The sequence below is a fragment of the Tupaia chinensis genome, unplaced genomic scaffold (genome assembly GCF_000334495.1).
Source record: "Tupaia chinensis unplaced genomic scaffold, TupChi_1.0 Scaffold000041_1, whole genome shotgun sequence".
In the NCBI taxonomy this organism is placed as follows: domain Eukaryota; kingdom Metazoa; phylum Chordata; class Mammalia; order Scandentia; family Tupaiidae; genus Tupaia; species Tupaia belangeri.
This window is the reverse complement of record NW_006159496.1, coordinates 1,616,770-1,637,895: the sequence shown is the minus strand read 5'-3', so window position 1 is coordinate 1,637,895 and position 21,126 is coordinate 1,616,770. Positions and strand designations below refer to the sequence as shown.

Sequence of the window (21,126 nt, the reverse complement as noted above, 5' to 3'; positions counted from 1 at the left end):
AGGTGGTGTGAGAGGAGGGTGGGAAGGGACAGAGGGTCAGAAAGAGGGGTGGAAATAATTCTAGGAACTAGAAATGGAAAATTTTTTATAATGTGAAAAAAAAAAGAAAAGAAAACTTGAAAACCACCACTGAGAGTCATTGATTCCTTCCATTGTCTGGCATTCCCTCCTTAAAGTACACAGAATCAGCACTGACCTGCCATTCCAGCACTCAGACATGTGCACTCCAGTAAGAGAGTGGCACAGGAGTTGGGATATGCCCTGGAGATTACCCAGGCAGAGTTATGGTCTTTGCTGTGCTCCATGATGATTTTCGTGTCTCTTATCCCTGTCGACAAAGAATAGGACGACTTTGTCCAACCATCATATTAAAAGTTACTTTATCTTGTGCAAGCCATAAAAAAAAAAAAGAATCAAATGGAGTTATTAGAGATGAAGGCTGCAATTCAGGAAATCAAAACCTCCCTTGAAACTATTAAAAGATTAGTTTATGGAGAAAACAGAATCTCAGATGTTGCAGGCAAAACCTCTGATCTAGAAAAAAATAACCCCTAAAAACTAAGAAAATAATCCAAAAAAATTAGAAAACTATATGATAAATACTAGACACTATTAAGCTCCCTAACATCAGGATAAGTGGTATTCCAGAAGGTGAAGAAACTATTAAGGGCAATGATAATCTATTCCATTATATCCTGGAAGAAAACTTTCCAAATCTAGAGAGGCATTCAAATATCCAGACCCAAAAAATACAAAGGACCTCTAATAGAATCAACCCAAGAAGATCTTCTCTAAGACACATCATAGTCAGATTGGCAAAATCCACAGACAAAGACAAAATACTAAAATTGGCAAGAGAGAAATGTACGGTTAACTTATAAAGGTTATCCCATCAGGCTAACCTCAGACCTCTCATCAGATACAATGCGAGCAAGGAAAGAATGAGAAGATATATTCAAAGCGTTATGTGAGAAACAATTTCAACCAAGAGTACTATATCCAACAAAATTATCCTTCATATGGAAAAGAAAAGATTAAAAATATTCTCAGATAAACAAGACCTGCAAGAATTTGCCCATACCAGACCCACTCTTCGAAAAGTTCTGAAAGCCATACCAGACCCACTCTTCAAAAAGTTCTGAAAGGAGTGCCCTACCAGGAAAACTAAAGACACACATACAGAAATAAGAGAACAAAAAGAAACCAAGAAAATGACCAACTTAATGCAAGGGGCAAGAAATATCAGTAATAATATCTAATGTTAACTTCCAGGATTTAAAAGGAAAGATCGCACCACAGTAACACTGAAAATTCAACAGAAGAGAGGTTGAACATAAGACTGAACTGGTCTTCAAATAGAATAGTATGACTTTTGAGTAAACCATTACTGATTGTTTTTACTATGCTTTGTTTTCCCAATTTAAGGATTTTGCTTTCTTTTGAGCTATTGATAGTTTCAGCAATTCGTTAAGATATTTTTTCTTTTTGTTTGTTTCTCTAAATGAAAGCATAAACTTTTCTTTCTTTTCGACCCCTCTGGAGTTGGAAAATATTTGGGAGTATTCTTATTTTGTGGCAGAAGGGTTGTTTGCATAAGTTCAATAATACCTGTTGCATTGAATCAGAAATAGGAAATACTCATTATTGGACAGGACTTTGACTAGACTGTCATATCTGAAGGTTAATCAGAAAACTATGGAACTAAGGTAGATCTCAAGTAAGCCAACGGAAGCTCTTAGAAAGATGGCCTGGCACCATAAATAGTTCCACCTGGCAGAGAGGATTAGAGAAGATATAAGAAAGAATTCATACCATAAAATAACCTGGATTTTTCCAGCCCAGCATTGTAATCAGTAGAGATGGCAAAAGAGCAACCACACCAGAGGATTACCTTGAGGAAGACTTTGAAGGAAGAAAAAGAGACTGATCTTTGCCAGCAGATGGTATATCACAGAATACTTGGTAGGCAGGGCTGTACTGAGGTTTATGTGTGAAAATTGTGGGCTGGGCATTTGCTTTTAAACAGTTTGAGTAGTTAACGTGTAAATATTTTCTCAAAAATATTTAAAACCATGTTGTCCCTGTTGTTACGGAGTCACAAAATTATAAAAAATATCTTGAACATTATGTTTAAAATTCAGTTTTTTGAAATTTTGAAAGTTGTTTATTAACTGTCAAGAACTATGGAGTATGAGCAAAAGTTTTTTGATATGTAAAGTAAATGTTTGTGGGAAAATGTAAAAATAAATATATAAATGATAAAAAAACTATTTTTTTTAAAAAAATGCATGCTAAGTAGCCAATGCAATACACCTGAATTAAAGAGGTAAAACTAATATAAAAGAATGTAAATACAATATTAAGCATAGGCTCATAGAGAGTATGGCCCCCTGGTCCTTCCTGAGTCCTCCTTTTGTTCTCCTTATTAAGTTAACATGTTTTAATTATTCTACTGTTGATCTTCAAATTTTATGGGAGTGAAAAATTTTGAGTGAATTTATTTATAAGATTGTTCAGTTCTACATTAAGAAATTTGTTAAACCAGTTTTTGTTATTATCGTTTGCACATGTTCATAAGCTACTGTTATATGCCAAAATGGTTGCCAAAAATCAAAAATTCTAATCAATATGAATGTATGTAATTCTATTTATAAGCCTAATAACTTCTCCAGAAAATATCAAATTTCTAAAGGTAGGGAGAAAAAATAAATATGGGCAGTTAATAAAAATTGGGCCTATGTACCGGGAACAAAAGCTAGAAAACACCTGTCTAAAAACTTAATAGGGAGGAATCTCAAGAATTGGGGTGGGACAAGTTAAGCTAGAGCCCCTGGCTGCCTCTTCCCTCCCTGCATTCTTGTACTCCTGCTTTTCTTTAGTTACGCCTCTTCCCCAGTGGACTGTCCCCTTAGTTAAATGATCAAGAGGTCTAGATAGAAAAACAAGAATTTAGATGAAGACTACATTCTCCAGCTTTGGCTTTTGTATAGGCAATAAAGCAGATGCCTTGAAAAACCTGTAAACTGTGCTCCACCCTCCTGGCAGTACTCAGCCACTCCTTGCAGGCAGGATCTGTTGAAACTTAGGTTCACTTCTCAGTGCAGGATCTCGCAATTCAGAATAACGCAGAAAAATGTTATTATAACGAATTGGCAAGGCACCTGAGCCTTTGATTTAACTCCCACTTAAACAGCGCCCAGTAGTCACTCATGGTGGTTCTGAAGACTGGGAACTTCTTCAAGGGCAGGATTTGGAAACAGCCCAGATCAGAGCCTCTGTCTCAGAAAAAAAAACTCTGTTTCCAATTCAGGCAGCCCAGGCATGAAACAATGCCCACGACTGGCTTCCTCATGTTCCCCACGAGGGCCTGTCCCCAGTGTAGAGTTGGTCACTAGAGATGAGATAGAATGCACTGTGCTCTGAAGGGAGCTCAGGACTTCTAAAGTCCATGCTGGCCTTTGAAATTGAGGACTAATGGGGCCCAAGACCCCAACAGCTCCCCTTAAACATCTGACAATCTCACTGGACAAGCCTCAGGTAACCCTTAAAGTCACTAAGATTAATTTCTGTCTAAATCAGAGGTTAAGGTTGTTTCTAAAAGTACGCTCATAAGAAAAATGGGAGAAAATAGTAGTAAACAGGTCAGCTGATCATGTGTCAAGAGAGAAAATTGTGAGACCTCGCTGGAGAGGAGACCTCTGTACCAGCAACTAAACGTTCTTGTAGCCACCCTGGGCTCTGTCTTCCCATCCTCACCCTCCTACACTCAGGAGGAGGAGAAACTGGCCCAGAAACAGTAGGCTACTGGAAGACCCAAAGGATGGTTGCTGCTACCAGGTGGCAGGCCACTAGTCCCCAAGGCCCTTGGGTGAGTCATCATAGATCAGATACACCAGATGATCCACCTGGGAAAAACAAAGCTTGCTGAGCTGGTTAAGGGAAAATATTTTGTACCTATTCTAGATAGCCTTATTAATGGTGTTGTCTCCAAATGTGTTGCTTGTGCATAGGTAAACGCTATACGCTCAGGCAAGGCTCCCTTGGGAATCCCATCCCAGGGAAAAACTCCCAGGAAACATTGGGAAATAGATTTCACAGAAATAGAACTCCCAGCACAAGGGTACGGATACCCGCTAGTGTGTGGACATGTTTTCTGGATGGGTAGAGGTATTCCCAATAAAATCGAAGACAGCTGCCATTGTTGCAAGGAAGCTCCTTCAGAAGCTCATTCCCCGTTTGACTCACCTGTAACCTTGGGGTCCCATAATGAGCCCACCTTCATGGCCAAAATTTCCCAAGAAATTGCAAAAAAGAAAAGAAAAAAAAAAACCCTTAAATATAAATTGGAAGCTTCATTTTGCCTATCGATCCCAAGGCTCAGGGCAAACAGAACATATAAATAGGACCTTAAAAAAAAATCCTTAAATAGCCTCATTTCCACAAATAACTTAAAACAATAGTTAAACAAAAATTAAATAAATGTAAATGGAGTAAATGTTGTAAATGAATTTGTCTGTTATATTAATATATTTTTTAAAGTTAAACTTATAAAGATAAAAACAAAGAAAATAATGTTAAAAAAGGGTTATAGCTATAGAAATGTATTTCTTGTGCAAAAGGTTAACAAAAAAGGCTTTAATATAGAAAAAATTTTATGTAGTGAAGTTTTTGTCTTAAGTTAAAATAGTTGTCTCAAAAGAGACAGGAAAAAGGGACAAAAACTGAAAGGTTTAAGACATGCTGTTGAAGGTTTGAGTTACAAGAGTCTAAGAAAGAGTTGCAAAAATTAGTATTCTAAAGCTAATTGTACTAATATAATGCCATCAATCGTAAGTCAGATAGCTATCTTTAAATGCTCTATACAATAAAACAACTAAAAGACAGGAGTCTCTCTAGCTAGGCTGGATGGGGCCTCACATAGTTGTACTGGTTACACCTACCACTGTTAAAGAGACCCTGTGAATCCATCACCCGGAGCCAAGGGGGCTGCCTCCATGAACCCACCAAGGCCTTGGTCCAGGAAAAACAGAAAAACCCCTGTGGATAATACCTCAGAGACAGGAGAGCAACAGCCCTGCTCTAGTCACTCCAGAGGCTGACTAATCTACCCACAGCAGAAGATTAAAGATCCATCTCCCCAAAAGACACACATGGTCTGCCCTGAGCACCCCCAGACTTTGTAATAATCCCCTGATCCTAACATTCCTTGCTGTAATCGCCTTAGTTTTTGCTAGAGGCCTGGGTACAGCAGCTCCCGCTGCTTGGAAATAGCATGAGAAGCTCCTACTCGTGTTTTCCTGTCTATTACTGTCAGGGGTTTCATCACGATTCAGTGCCTCTAGGTCAAGAAAGCCCCTCAATCATAATCCCTGTTACCACAATCATTCTATTTCTTGCTGAGGGCTGTCCCCACAGTTCCAGGGCCAGTTTGACAGCCTGTTCAGAATGTATGAAGACAGTCGGGGTAGGTGAAAACACTAAAAAAATCTAGGCCTCCTACCTCTTGTCTTTGGGTGAACTGACTAGCTGGTGTTCACAGCCGAAACTTCTGTCCAGGCAGCATGTTATGATCAAACAAAGGCCAGCAAAGGCTCCTATGACGACAAAGTACCCTGGGTACCCAATCAAAGGGCTCTGCCTAGTCGTGGGAGGAGTGCTGCTTTTATGCCAACAAGCCTGGCATCGTTAGAAACATGGTCCAACAACTTCGTGACCAATGGCGAATAAAGACAGGCTGCTGCAGAGGAGAGGTTGGAGTGGCCTTTGGTAGTGGGCTCCCTGACTGCTGCCCCTATTAGGCCCTCTCTTAACAGTGCTCTTAACCTTAACCTTTAGGCCATGCTTATTAAACCTCATTACCAGATTCATCTCCTCCAGGACAGAAGCTATTAAATACCAGGTGCTAGTTACGTCTGGGACAATGTACCAACCCATTGACTCTCCTTAACAGAGGAGGAGACTCAAAAGAGGGGATCGAGGCCAGAAATGGCCAGCCAGGCCACCTGCAAGATAAACAGCACAGCTCGGCAACCGAAGGCCAGCTACTGAGGGAGGGTGCACAGCAGCTGAAGCCTAGCTAAGGAGGGGAGGTCGTCACGCTCCAAGGATGAGGAAAGCTGAATTTCTAATTCCTTATGGTCTGTAACTGTAACAGCCTTTCCCCCTACCCTACCCCAAATTGGGGCCCAGAGCTTAGAGTCTGAACTCCTCTGGGTCTGCCGGCATAATAATCCCGAGTGCTCTTACTCTCTGAGTAGCATTTGGTTTCTTGGCAGTCTGTTTCTGCAACATTTCAGGGCAGTGCACCTGCTCAAGAGAGAGACAGAGAGGAAAAGGGAGAAGCACCCCCTAGGGAGGATGACCATGCTGCAACCCCTTCGCCTCCATTCTCCTCATGGGATTTTGGGCATGCCCGCGTACACACATACACCCAGAGTGTTTTTCAAGTCGCCAGATCCAGGACTCAAACCATAGTCTGTCATGTGGGACCCAGTTGCCTTCACCACCACAACACCTGGCTGGCCCCATCCTATATTTTTATTTGCTAAATTTGGCTATTCACCATGACCCATCATTTGACCAGGTTTTATTTTTCTGAGCATGAAGGAGATCCTTGGGTTTTTATTTTAAGGGATTATCCAAGATTAAAGATTGCCTACATCCCTGCTTCTCTTCATTCAATGTTCACAACTAACCCCAGTCTCTGAAGTTAATTAAAGTAGAAAGCAGTGATATAGTTCTTTTGGGGGGCGGGGTGTTTTTGTTTTTCTATAGGGCAAATGTGCTCTCTAGAGACAGAGAGAAATAGAGGGAAAGTGAGAAATCACCCTCTAGGGAGAAAGGCCATGCCATATTCCTGTCTCCTCCATTCTCCTCTCGGGATTTTGGGCACACATGCACACATGCTAGTGTGGTTTTTAAACCACCAGGTCTGGGACTCAAACCACACAGCTGGTCATGTGGGATCCAGCACCTTAACTCCCATGCCACCTGCTGGCCCAATATGGTTCATTTTAATTTCATTTTCTTCACTACTCAATTTCCGGAATAGTAGACCGCAAGTAAGGCAATGAAAATAGAAGAAAGTGGGGGAAAAAAGGTCTATGAACAGACCATAACCCCTGAACAAGCTAGATTTGATTTCAGTTTTAATTATGTGCTTTTTCCCCTTTTTTCTCTTGACTTGGTTTCAACTATTGGATTGCAAATGAGTCATTTATAATGAACCCAAGCTAAATATCAACTCAAAAATGAAGATAATTTCAATTCAATTTCATTCAACATAGTATTGACTCGTTCTCCAATGGACATCTTTTTAAAAACAGTTGGCCAAGTGAAAACATATTTTAGACATTTTTTCTTTTTTACAAAAAAAGCACAATGACCAGCATTCTTCATTTTTATATGATAAACGGAGCGTGGGCCCAGCTGTGGGGCACAGGTACTAGGGCAGCAGGGCATGATACCGCAGCCATATGTGAAGGCCAGGGTCTGACCCCAGGTCAGTCCTACACTCAGGCATGGCATGGCTGACCAGAAGGCTTAGGGGAAGATCATGCCACAGAGAGACCTGTCAGGAGTCTCTGCTTATCTCTCTCTTTCTCTCTTCCTCTCTCTCATGAATGCACACACACACAAAAGAAGAAGGAGGAAGGAAGGAAGGAAGGAAGGACGGACGTGAGTAAGGGAGGGAGGGAGGAAGAGAGAAAGAAAAAGAGTTTGGAAACCCCAGTCATAAATTTTTCAAACAAATCAAATCACATTTGAGGCCTGAACATGCTAGTAATTTGCAATAGAACCATTCAAAGAGCACACTGAGATTTAGGGTCTCTCCAATCCCAGAAACAGTGGCAGAGTGAAAAAGAAAAGGGGGGGGGAATCAGTGAAAAATCAGGGGGAGGAGGTGTTAACTTGATCTTTAGAACCCAGTGTGTGCCAACACCATAAGACACCTTTTGTAGGACACCTGATACATCCTTCTGTTAACCCTGTGCTATTAACAGAAAAGAAAATGAGCCTCAGAGAGATTAGTAACAAAGTTGGCACAGCTGTGAGAGCAGTTTTGCTTCACACTCGAATATTTAGAACTCCAAAGCAATACTTGTCAAATGTAGACTTAGCACCAATTGTTTTAAGAATTATTTATTTAATCTTATTCATTATTATCATCATTATTGTTATTTCATTTGCTATAGGGCATGAGCACTAACCAGAGAGAGACAGGCAGGGAGAGAGAGAAGGAAAGCGAGGCTCAGTCATGGCAGTACTGAGCTTCTCAGGCTGGAATCATGTCAGAGGCCCAGGGTTTGACTCTTGGTCTGACGTAAAGATGGGGCACAATGGCATGATCCCAGCAACTTGGAGAGGCTGAAGCAAGAGGATCACAAGCTTGAGGCTGCCCTGAGCAACATAGTGAGACCCCGTTTAAACAAATAAAATAATAAAAGTAACATTAGATGAGAAAAAGAATCATATGTGTAGTCAAGATAATCTTTCTAATTACTTAAAACTTTTTGTGAAATTTATTTAATTATTCCATGAGCAAGACAAAGAGATACAGACTGAAAGAGAAATAGCATCCCCAACAGAATTTTTATTTTTATAACCTGCTATATGCACTTGCTGGAAAAGGATAAAAAGAGAGAGAGCAAAATCTCCCCCCGGGGGAGGTGACCACGCCACAATTCCTTCTCCCTTCTCCTCCTAGGATTTGGGCTCACACACACCCAGCATGGGTTCAGGACAGGAAACGTACAGTCAGCCATGTGAGATCCAGTCACTTTAACCACCATGCCACCTGGCTGCACCCCCTCAAAAAAAAACGGAGTCTTGATGCCATGATCTAACTCCAGCTTCAGCCAGCCCTGGGTCATGCGCACAAGCATGCCCAGTATACTCAGAGAGGTCGGTGGACATGAACCCAAAACTTACCCAGTGGGCCGGCCTCTCAGGGCACTGTGTTTACCACTGCACCACTGTCTAGCCCCAAATTATTTGAAACCTTCCATTTTCCCTGGGTCTGTCTTCAACCCCCCACTAGTCATCTTTTGGCTTGGGAGCATAGCCCCTGGTCCCAGCCCTCCATTTCTAGCTCACAATGCACTAAACGAAACTATTAAAGGGGGACCAGCAACTGGCGTAATGGCTATGTCGCTGGACTCCCATGTAGTCGACCACAGTTCAAGTCCCAGACCCGTTGACTTAAACTCACCCCAGGTGCGTGTGTGTGCATGCCCAAGATCCTGAGAAGAGAATTGAGGAGAAAGGATTATGGGGTGGCCCCCCCCCCTGGGGGGTGATTTCTCGCTTTCTGTCTGTCTCTTTGTCTCTCTGGAGAGCACACACGCCCTATAGCAAAAACCTCTCCAAAAAAAAAAACTGCTAAGATACTACCGACCAATCCATTTCTCTGTTGGCACATGGGGCTGGGAAAATTGTAGGATGAAATCTAAGTAAAAATTGTAATTCTTGCAACTCTTTTTATATCCACATGAATGCCAAGAATCCCACCTGGCAGGCTCTGTGCCAGGAGTCCAACCACCTCAGGAACAGGGTGTGATGAGGAACAGGGAAAGTCAAAGAATGTCTCTGATGTGTGTTTGCACGCGAACCCGGGCCTCAGAGAAGTGGGGAAGCACAGCCATCCATTATCACTAGTAGCTACAATTTGTGGACTGTTTCCCTGCTGCCCAGCACTGAGTGCAATATCTTACCCTGCTGAGATCCCTGGCTTACACGTGAGGGAAGTGGGAAGTGTAAAAGCAGGAGTGAGTCAGTCACGTGCCACTGCCCACAACTACCAGCCACAGCTACTGGTAGCTGGGCCCGATTCCAAAGCAGGCAGTCTAACCTCTGTGTGCAGACTCGTCTCAGCTCACATCATCCTGGCCCAAAGGACTCTTCCCTCAGTTCTCTGTGTCGTTTTACTCATTCATTCTCTCAAGAAATAGCAGTAGGCCAGAATGAGGCATGTGGCTGGCCTGCAGTTAAGAATAAGAGCCTGCAGTTAGGAACGAGGGTCCTGCTCCAAGGGCCCTTAGAAGGAGAAAGAAAATATGTTAAGGAGTAAATAAGCAAAGCTACATTCCAAGAGCTGCTGGAAAGGAAAGGAGGGTACCTTAAGCAAACAAACAGGAGGGAACAGCTTGAGGGGATGTTGCAGGTCAGGACAGCTCTCCAGGAAGGGCTCCCCAAGCTGGGACCTGAAGAAAAACTAAGAATCAAACGAGAGCCAGATGAGTCAGAGAGAGTTTTAGAAGAAGACAGCCTGGGCTGGGAGGAGCCTGGACCCGCCTGCCGCAGTCCTGGAAGAGGGAGCACGGGGCAGGACCCAGGACCGACAGGGCCATGCACAGGGGCCCTGGGGCGACTCAGGGCTGGAGAGGGAAGGCAGTGAAGCAATGGGTGGAACCCCTAACTGCCCCAGAAGGATGCATTCCTCACGGCCACCTCCCGTTACTCCGGTGCCCGGCGCCATCCCACCCGGCCGGACGTACTCTACGCCCTACTCCCCCTGATGTAGCCCACCCCGCAGGCACCGCCCTCCAGGGGGGCCTTATTTATCACGGTTTCTACAAACAAGCCAGTGGAGCCTGCGGGTGTGGGCGCTGGCAGGCTCGGGTCAACGCCCTGGCGGTAACAGCCCACAGAAGTGTCCCCGCAGCCGTTCAGGGAAGCCATTCTGCGTGGAACCTGTAATTCCGTGGGCAAGCTCCCTGCAACTTCGTAATTGCTTAAAATTCCCAGAAGAAATCATTAATGAGCGTTTCTGTGAGCACCGAGATGAGGAATATAAACAACAGGGCCGGAACCAGACCGCCGCAGACTTGGGACCGCCTCTGGTGTGACGTCAGGGCTAGCGGGAGGAGGGCCGAGCTCCTTAGAGGAGGGCAAAGTTGCAAACAGGACCCCGGTTCCCCGTCCAGGAACCGAGCCTGCAGGCCCGCGCTCCTGGTCCTGTCCGCTGGCCGCGCAGAACTTCCGTCGCCGCGCTCTGCCGTCCCCACCATGCTAAGAATGCAGCCTTGAGCTGACTGACAGCAACTTTCTACCCAGGACAGGAGTCTGACTTCTGACACTGGGGGCCTGAAACAAGATGGAAGGTTTGAAACTTGATGGGACAGAGCGCATAAGTGTCGACTACGTGCAGGGAATCCTTCAGCCTACGCCCACCTGTGACATCTGGGACCAGATCTGGAACTTCCAGGCCGAGCCCGATGACCTGCTTATTTCCACGTATCCCAAAGCAGGTAGGGGAGGACTTGGAGGGGAAGGGGGAGAAGAGCTGGGGAGGTGAGTGGAGAGGATGCATTGCGAGGAATAGAGGAACTAAGCTGGGTTTGAATGGCAAACTTGGCGGGTCCGAGACTGGGCTCAGAGAAGTTGCTTGTGGAGACTAAAACTACACCAAAAAAAAAATTAAAATGACCTACAAATTATTAGAATTTAATTCTTCCTAAGATGTACATTATGTTTTTACTTCCCCAGGGGAGTGGCACACCCAGGAGCTAAAAGGTGGACGTGTTTACTCATTCCCAGTCTAAGCCCTATTACAAAAGCTGTGTTGGGTGTGAGCTGGAAAGTGCAGTCTAGGGGCTGAACTGAGAGGGGGATAGGAGATTGCCCCAGGCTGATCTCACTCCCAGCCCCCCACAGCCTTCCCAAGTCAGGGCCCAAACGTTGTTGTGATTTCCACCCTCCTTCCCAGCAGTTTAACAAAGTTGTCTGTAGAAGTGACACTACCTTGAGCCCAGCCACTACACCAGGGGAAAATTGTTCTCTACAAATACTTATTCATCTCTACACGTCTACTAAAACGGCACCGTTCAGGGCCTGCAGGCGGTGTGGTTGTTAAGATGCTAGCTCTCACATGGCTAACCAGAGTTCGAGTCCTAGACCTGGTGGCTTGAAAATCACACTGGTCACATTTGTGTGCATATCCAAAATCCCAAGAGGAGAAAGGAAGAAAAGGGATTGTGGCATGGTCATCCCCCCAAGGAGTGATTTTTCACTTTCCCTCTCTCTGTCTCTCTCTGAAGGGGGCACATGCCCTATGACAAAAAAAAAAAAATTAAAAAAAAATACAGTATTCAATGCGTACCCAAATTCAAGCTTGGCTCATGACTCCTGTTATACACACATGCACCCCTTGGGAAATCTAAACCTCAGACTTTTCTGAGACTGCTCAAGCCTTTCTTGCCTTTATCTCTGAACATCCTCACAGGAGACGGCGGGCAGTTGGAAGCCTCAGTCTACCCGGCAGCTTCGTGCTGGTCCTGACTTTCCAATCTTCCTCATCAGGAACCTGCTCAGAATCAAATTTTTCTGAATGCAAATTTCTAAAAGTAGCCGCCACTGACAACGCAGCTCGTCACTGCAGTACATTGTTTAATAGTTAATCTTTTCTCCAGCTGCCAAATGTGAGCATGGAGATTTGGTTTCTTTTCGGTTTTTCGTGGCATTAATTGGACTTAAGCAACTTTTTAAAAAGCCAGTTCAAGAAGTAAAACGCTTGTCATCTAAAGTCATATTTAATCATTACTAAATGTCATACATTAATGAAGGCTGTTTTTCTTAGAGGGAAGAAGAAACAAGTGTAGATGACAGACATAGTTTACCCCAAATTTCTAAAAGAAAAACAAATACTGTGAATGAGCTAAGAAAAAAAAAAATCCTAGAGTCATTAGCCCCTAAAGAATGAATTGAGGGACCAGCAGTTAGCGTAATGGCTATGTCACTGGACTCCCACGTAGTCAACCACAGTTCGAGTCCCGGACCCGGTGGCTTAAACTCACGCCGGGCGCGTGTGCATGTGTGCCCAAGATCCTGAGAGGAGAATGGAGGAGAAGGGATTGCGGCATGGCCATCCCCCTGGGGGGTGATTTCCTGCTTTCTGTCTCTCTCTGTCTAGTGAGCACACACACCCTATAGGAAAAATCTCTCTTGAAAAGAAAAAGAATCAGCCCAGACCAGGACTCAGAAAGCCATCCTAAAATAAGCAGATATCCTCCCAGCCTGGATTTTGTCAGGCTGCGGTGTAGCACATCCTCATCAAATGATCCCGTTGGCAGCACCGCGCCACTGAGGATCAGTGCAGGATGCAGGCAGACTGAAGCTGGGGGCAGAGGCCCTGCTCCCTCTGGCCCTGATGGTCATGGCGGCACCGCTCCACTCAGGATCAGTGCAGGATGCGGGCAGACTGAAGCTGACGGCAGAGGCCCTGACAGCTTCTTAGGTCAGAGTCCTGGGCAGTGGACGTGGAATGGCCTCTGCAAAGTGTTTCTCCCCTGGAGCCATATCAGCAGCCATCACCCAGGACAGACGACCTCTACCTCCCTCTGCCTTCCAAACCTCAGGCTAATGCATCTCACCAGCAGCATCCAATAGAGCCTTGATATCCAAGGAATATCGAGGGAGTGAAGGTGCTAAGGATTCATTTATCCAGTCAACGGTGTTTACCAAGTCTCTCCTCCGTGGCAGCCCCTGCTATGTACTTAGGAGAGAGAGAATTTGGAAACGACTGAGTCAGTACAGGAGATCAGGGTCTGGTGAGAAAGACCTTTCAGTCTATCTTTTTTAAAGACAATGCAGCTAATACCTACTGATACAGAATAACAATCCAAGTCAATGCTTATGATTGGGAAAAAAACGATATAGTTATGAACCTAATGTCCACTCCAAATTGCAGTGTTTGTAGAAAAGTTCATATTGTGATGACATTACCTAGAAATAAGGAATGATGTTTTCTGAATTCCATTATAAACCTGGCTTTAAAGTTCGCAGAGATGTTCTCCCAGGTATCTGGTCATATTTTAAGTAGTGCACTAACTGTCCATGTATCTTTATCCGGTGTGTGGAATAAGGAACAACGTGGACTCAGGAGATAGTGGACTTAATACACAATGAAGGTGACATCAAGAAAAGCCAGCGAGCCCCGACTCACGAACGATTTCCTTTCATCGAGTGGATAATCCCGTCCTTAGGATCTGGTGAGTATGGAATACCCACACTTGACCATGGTCCGAAACATACACTTGGGGATTTTACTTTCAAATTGCATAGCTCAAAATTCTAGCAATGTCATATAATTATTGATGGATTTTGTGACTTTGTCTTTTTTAAACTGTTTGGTTATTGCTATGCTATAGACATTTTCTAATGGAATTACTATTTCTACAAAAGTAAGTTAAATTTTGATCCTCAGGGCCAGCAGGTGGTATGCTGGTTAAAGTGTTGGACTCCCACAAGGCAACCATGGTTTAAGCCCTGAACCCAGGGGCCAAAAAAACACACCCAATGCATGTGCGTGCATGCCCAAAATCTCGAGAGGAGAATGGAGGACAAGGGATTGCAGCATGGCTGTACCTCCTGGGGGGGAGGGAGTGATTTCTCACTTTCCCTTTCTTTCTCAGTGTGTCTCTCTCCAGTGAGCACAGTGGCCCTATTCCCCCCTCAAAAAAAAAAAATCTATCCTCATCTTTGAGTTGACTAATATGCATTGTATTCACAGTGGAAAAAACCATTCTGCATTCTGTAAAGATGTACAGTGACTAAATGGAATTTTTTAAAAGAGTGGTTTGACTATATATTAATAATAATAGGCAGAACAATTGTAGGTACCAGAGACTATACAGAAGGGTAGTGATTAGTAGGGGTGAGTGGGAGGGGCTCAGGAAAAAGACATTTAACAGACACAAGAATGGAAAGTTACTGGTTGAGGATGATATATGTGGTAAAATTAACTCGATTGACGTGCACTGCATGCATGCTTTGAAAAACCATATTATACACTATAAAGATGTACAATGATTAAATGTAAATAAGAAATCAAACAATAAAATAAATAAATTTTGATTCTATAATTAGAAATTAATTTTACTTCAGAAGGATGAGGCCAGATAAGATAATTACAGCAGGAAAGTTTGCAATTTTTAGGTCCTTATTTATGTGATTGATTGTTACAGTTAGGAATTGTTCTAGCCAAAAAAAAACTCCTCACCAGGTGGACACACTCGCAGACCAGTAACAGGTACCGAGCTCTTGCAGCGGCCTTGAATTGTCCCTAAAGCAGTCGTATAGGGAGCAGTAAGATTTTGAAGCAAATAGTAGGAAATGATTGAAAACCAATTTTGCAGGTTTGGAACAAGCGAAGGCAATGCCCCGACCACGGATCCTGAAAACACATCTTCCCATCCAGCTGCTGCCACCTTCGTTCCTAGAGAAAAACTGCAAGGTAAAATGCAGAAGGAATTCAGTTGTGCTTTTTAGAAGGACCTTAGAGTAGCCTTAATCAGTTTCTTCTTAAACACTTCCCTTGTTAAAGAAAAGTCCGCCTCATTGCACTAGTCAATATGCAAATTAGTGTGAATCTTTTTCACCTCCTGTAAAAGCCAGGATGACAAGAATGCAGCCTCAGAAGGTTCGTCTGTACAAAGTGTACCCACCCTAACATAACTACATGTCTGTCTAACCCAGTTCTTCCCTTCTTCCCACCTTTCTCAGATCATCTACGTAGCAAGGAACCCCAAGGACAATATGGTGTCATATTACCATTTCCACAGAATGAATAAAGCACTTCCAGCTCCAGGAACATGGGAAGAGTATTTTGAGAATTTTCTGGCTGGGAAAGGTGAGAGAATTCAGCTTTATTACATTCCTTTTCCAAAATTCCCAAATACTTCATGAGAAGGAATCATTCTCTTAGACCATGCCTTTTTTCATGTGATGTTCTCTCAGTCTACAGGAATTCTCCTTTGAGTAGAGTATTTGTTGATGGGGCCTCTGTGACTCATTGCTCTGCTTTTCATCCTGTCTTCCAGTGTGCTGGGGCTCTTGGCATGACCATGTGAAAGGATGGTGGAAAGCCAAAGACCAACACCGCATTCTCTACCTCTTCTATGAGGACATGAAGAAGGTGAGGGCACTGCCATATAATATGTTACCACTGGGAGCTCAGATGGATGCACAGGAGAAAAACAGCTGCATCTGTTGGCTACCACCACTTGCATGTCAAAGAGAGGGAAAGTGAGAAATCACCCCCCAAGGGGAATGGCCACACCATAATCCTTTCTCCTCCCGGATCTTGGGCATGCATGCACACATGCCCAGTGTGAGTTTCAAGCCACCAGGTTGAGGACTTGAAGTGCAGTTGGCCATGTGTGAGTCCAGCAATGTAACCACTATGCCACCTGCTAGACCCTGTTTTGTTTTCTTAATAGCACTGAGGAACATCATAGTTCCAAGAAATAATAGTATAAAGAAATATACTTAAGACTTAGAGTCAAAATTCTGAAACTCAAGTTCTGACTTTACCACTGAACATATCCTTGGGAACAGCTCCTTTTGGGATAGAATTTTGTTTTTTCTGGTAAAGACACTTAACACTCTGGGAACTTAATTTTCTTAAAGGCTAAAAGAGAGATAATATTTACCTGCCCAACTCTTATGAGTACAAAATGAGATGATCATCAAAGTTTAGCATAAATTACAGTCTACTAAGCTAATTTCTGTGACCCCACTAAATGCAGAGCTCTTAAGAACTGGAGTTTCTGTTCTTGAATTTATGATTGAAAGTCAATTGATACTCAGCAGGTGCCTCACAGGCCAACTGCATGTGCTCTGGGACCCCTCGCCAAGTCCACCAAGGTGGAATCTGTGGTTTTGCAACAGTTCCTAGGGATTTAAGTGCAAATCACAATTTAGAGGCAGTTCCCCAACGTTCAGCCACAGCTGGGCCTTCACTTGTTATTTCTACAAACTATCAAGAGTGAAACATTGGCTCATTTTCATGTGGTTTTACAAACAGATAAATTGATGCATTTCTAGGATTCTCAGAATCACGATTAACGACCATCAGAACAACCTCTGACGTTATTGGTGTAAATTCCCTCCTCCTTCACGTTTGCTTGGTACAAAAGTGTTGAAGCACTACAAAGCACAGAACAGTAAATTACAGCCACGAAAAGGAGACCCTCACTGTCTGTGTCCCAAGGGATACATTTCATATATATACACTATTTCAATTCTGAGGAGTCCAGATATAATCAATTAAGAAATATTATGGTGGAATATGGGTGAAGAGCTTGCTCAGTTATGTGTAGGTGGGGCAGACTGAGGTGGGTGTAGAAGAATGGGTGCTATTACAGTTAGAATAGGAGGACTCCATGCAGGTGCTGTTTGCCTCACAGCCATGTCACAGGAACGTATCCTTGGGAACAGCTCTTTTTGGGATAGATTGTACTGCATTAGGAAAGGAGTCTCACAGCCATAGTCATTTCTCAAGGCTGTAAATCCCCCAGCAGAGGAATCAGAGGCTACCTTGGAACTGAGCTTCTCTCAAAGACCCCCAAACTTAAACACTTGACCATGCTGGGCACCTGAATAACTAGCCAGGGGTGCACTCTTGGAACAGAAAAACAAAACAAAACAAAAAATAATCCTTAGGTGCCAGTGGATGATGTAGTGGTTAAGGTGCTGAACTCCCACATGGCTGACTAAAGTTCAAGCCCCAGACCCTACAGCTTGAAAATTACACCAAGTATGTGTACATACCTACCCAAAATCCTGAGAGGAGAATGGAAGAAGTGAAGGGATTGAGTTATGGCTGTCCCTCCTGAGGGATGATTTCTCACATACCCTCTGTCTCTCTCCAACAAGCAGATATGCCCTATGGCAAAAAACTGAAAACAGAGAAAATCCTCCTGGCTTTCTACCACAACTACAATGTCTGGGGACGTTTCTATCAACATCAGAGATAAGATACCACCTGCTTTGGGTCAGATCGTCAATCTTCTGCCCCTACATTTCTGGAACGCCTTTATTCTTACCATGAGTCTATGGAATCTGTGTGACTGACGTTTAGCTGAGCTAGACCTCTCCTATAACTGACTTGGGCAGGATTTTTGGACGTGACCCATTCCCTAGTGAGACATTCACCACACATCCCTTTCTGGTGAATGTTCCACTAACCCTGCCCCACTGTGGTTGATAGCTACCTGTTAAGAGAGGGAGATGCTTAATAATTCCACTCAATAAAATGATAATAATATGGGTCACCACGTTAAAATGATCATTAATAGAAAGCTGAGCGTTTATAAGAGTTTTTTTTAGAAATTTTAACTCATGTCATGTTCCTAGTTACTGTCATTGATGAATTTCAGGGTTTTTTTAAACTAATTATTTCATCTCCAATCTTTACTTTTCTTTCGACTCTGACCATAGAACCCGAAGCATGAAATTCAGAAGCTAGCAGGATTTATTGGGAAGAACCTAGATGACAAACTTTTAGAAAAGATTGCTCATCACACTTCATTTGATGTTATGAAGCAGAACTCAATGGCAAACTACTCATCGATTCCTAAGGAAATAATGAACCACTCCATTTCTCCATTCATGAGAAAAGGTTTTTGTACTTTCTTTTGCTCTTAAAAGAATTGTCTAATACTTCAGAACATTTGGGGAGTTATTTTCTATGGCTAGGAAAAATAGTACTTCTAATTAATGTTTTTCAGAAAAAAAGTATTTAAGAAACCATTAATGAAATGAAAATAATATAGGAGAATTAGCCATTATGGAACATTGTGGTTTAGCATCTAAATCCAACCACTTATTCCCACTTTGTCTCCAAGGTTCTGCCTGATAAAGTGAAAATATACAGAATTAAGTCAGATGAAAAGAATCCACTTTATTCATTCAAAAGTACTTACCAAGAAACTACTTCATGCCAGGCACTGCCCTCGGCAGTTTGGAGCAGTGAGCAAAATGTAAAAATTCCTTCCCTCATGAAAATTGTATTCTCATGATAAAATAAGGAAGAAGAATACATAGTATGGTAGATGGTGGTTAAAAAATAAAGCTGGGAAAGGAAATAGAGATTGCAATTGGAGAATTTGGGGGTTTTATTTTTGTATTCCTCAAATCTATACCTTGGGACCACCTAGAAATAGTCCTTTGTGGTCAGCTTACAGCATAGAACCCACTGGCATGAAACGCCCACATGCTCTGACATGCAAGAGGCCTGAGGGGAAGGCAAGAGAGAACCAGGGCTCTCGTCCCCCTCTATCGTGGCTAGCTGGGAAACAGGCTCTCCCTGTCTCACAAGTCAGATGGGAACGGTTTCTTCTCTTCTCACTGCCCCTCCTGGAAGGTGGGGTAGAAACCATTACACAGAAACAGGGAGAACGGGGAACACAAACTCCCCAGTGGCTAACTCTCCTCCATGACTGTTTCAGGGGCAGTGGGAGACTGGAAGAACCACTTCACTGTGGCTCAGAATGAGCGCTTTGATGAAGATTACAAGAAGAAAATGGCTGATACTAGTCTAACTTTCCACTTCCAATTCTAGTGCGGAAGAGAAAGAACCAAGAGCCTGTTCCCTTTGGGGTCAAAGGGTAGTTTGTTTGTTTCTTCATTTGCAGACAGCGACTCACTATGCTGACCAGGCCAGCCTCACTCATGATCCTCCTTATCCAGCCTCCCAAGTAGCTGGGGTTGCGGCACGTTCCACTGCGCTCAGCTAAAAGTATTTTTTTACTTTATTACTCAATATGTTAGGTAATAATCAGTGAAAGTTTAACACTCAGACCCGATGATATTGGAGTCTGGTTTTTAGACCATTTGTTTCTTGTAGTAGCTCTTGTTCACTCTGCTGAAAAGAAGACGTGATAGAATTAACAGAGGTGGGACAATGTGGAGAGTAGGAGCAGGGTGTCAATGGAGGGAGGGAGGTTATGTAATTATTGCTAATAATCATTATATTTAAGTTTTCTACAGATAATCTTGTCGGCATACTAAAAATACATTAGTTCTCACATAATAATACACTAAACTTATCAGATTAAGTTTTGCTCCAAGCTTCTTAATGCATTACTATGTGACTATTTCTTCCAGCAGTTTCTTGGTAGCCAAGTAATCATTGAGTGCCTTAGTTTCCCCTTGAGATCTTCTAATTCACGTCAAGGTTCTGGGGTAATACATCAGTTCACATCTCTCACCAATTTGCATATTTACTGGACCTACACTCTCCCATCCCAACCACTGCTTCCTTTCTATTTCTAGAAAGAAAACTTTTCCCCTCTTGCCTAGACTAATGTAACAGCTTCCTAACTCCATTCTCTGTTCATCCCACAAGACTAAAACACAACTCTTATTATATTTCTCTATGGCTCAAAACCCTCCATGACTCTCAATGTGTAATGGCCAAGAGATAAGTCCCAGTCTTTAGACCTGAATTCAAAGGGAGCTGCAGTCATTTCACTCTAACCTTCCTTTCTAGCTTATTTTCATTTTCAAAACCAACCATCTCCATGTTTCAAATTAGCTTACTGGTCCCTAATCATATTTTGCAAATTCCTAGCCTCCTAATTTTATTGCACCATGCCTGAACCTGGAATTTCTCTCCCTTTCTTTCCACCTGCCCAAACATACAGTACACTTCAATAACCACCTTATTCCTCCTACAAATAGAGCTTGCTTTCTCTTCGAAAGTCCTCTACACTTGGTATATTTCCTTTGTGAGTAAAATTAAGGTATTTAAAAATAGAACTTCAGGCCTAGCAGATGGCATGGAGATTAAGTCAACTGGAACCCACATGACTGACCATGTGGTTAGAGTCCTAGACCCAGCAGCTTGAAAAACACACTGGGCATGTGTGCATATGTGTCTAGAAATCCTGAAAGGAGAATGAAGAAGAAGGGATTGCAGCATGACCATCCTCCACTGGAAGTGGTGGGCAGCTTTCTCACTTTCCCTCTCCCTCTATTTCTGTCTTTCTCTTGGCAAGCTCCAATGCCCTATGGCAAAAATTAAAAAAAAAAAAAAAATAGAACTTCACTGCATTCCAGCAACCCCACTACTAGGTTATATGTCAAAGTAAGTAAGTCATATGCTGTAAAGAGATCTGCACCCCAATGTTTATTATAACATTAAGAAAGTTATGCATATGTAACTTTATATAGTTATGTCTAGAATGAAATACTCTTCTGTGATTGAAAAGAATGAATTCTGTCATTTAATGTTAAAAGGATGAGTCTGGAAGCTATGATGTTATATGAAATAAGCCAAGAGAAATACCACGTGTTCTTCCTCAAATGTGGAAACTGAAAAGAAAGAAAATAAAGAGTCTAAGA

The 21,126-nt window shown here is 43.0% G+C and overlaps 1 protein-coding gene across 1 annotated transcript; it reads left to right on the top strand.

Annotated features, from left to right (window-relative positions):
• Window positions 1–10,866: 10,866 nt before the first annotated feature.
• SULT1C4 (sulfotransferase family 1C member 4) lies at window positions 10,867–20,626 on the top strand. The gene is made up of 7 exons (XM_006140684.3): window positions 10,867–11,249; window positions 13,863–13,988; window positions 15,135–15,232; window positions 15,502–15,628; window positions 15,819–15,913; window positions 18,220–18,400; window positions 19,230–20,626. The coding sequence occupies exons 1-7, from the start codon at window positions 11,096–11,098 to the stop codon at window positions 19,340–19,342; spliced, it is 894 nt and encodes a 297-aa protein (XP_006140746.1). The 5' UTR covers window positions 10,867–11,095; the 3' UTR covers window positions 19,343–20,626.
• Window positions 20,627–21,126: the final 500 nt, after the last annotated feature.

Coding starts and splice junctions, on each gene's coding strand:
- SULT1C4 (XM_006140684.3), top strand. CDS start 11,096: ATGGAAGGTTTGAAACTTGATGGGACAGAGCGCATAAGTGTCGACTAC. Junction 13,989..15,134: donor AATCCCGTCCTTAGGATCTG/GTGAGTATGGAA, acceptor CCAATTTTGCAG/GTTTGGAACAAGCGAAGGCA. Junction 15,914..18,219: donor TCTATGAGGACATGAAGAAG/GTGAGGGCACTG, acceptor CTCTGACCATAG/AACCCGAAGCATGAAATTCA.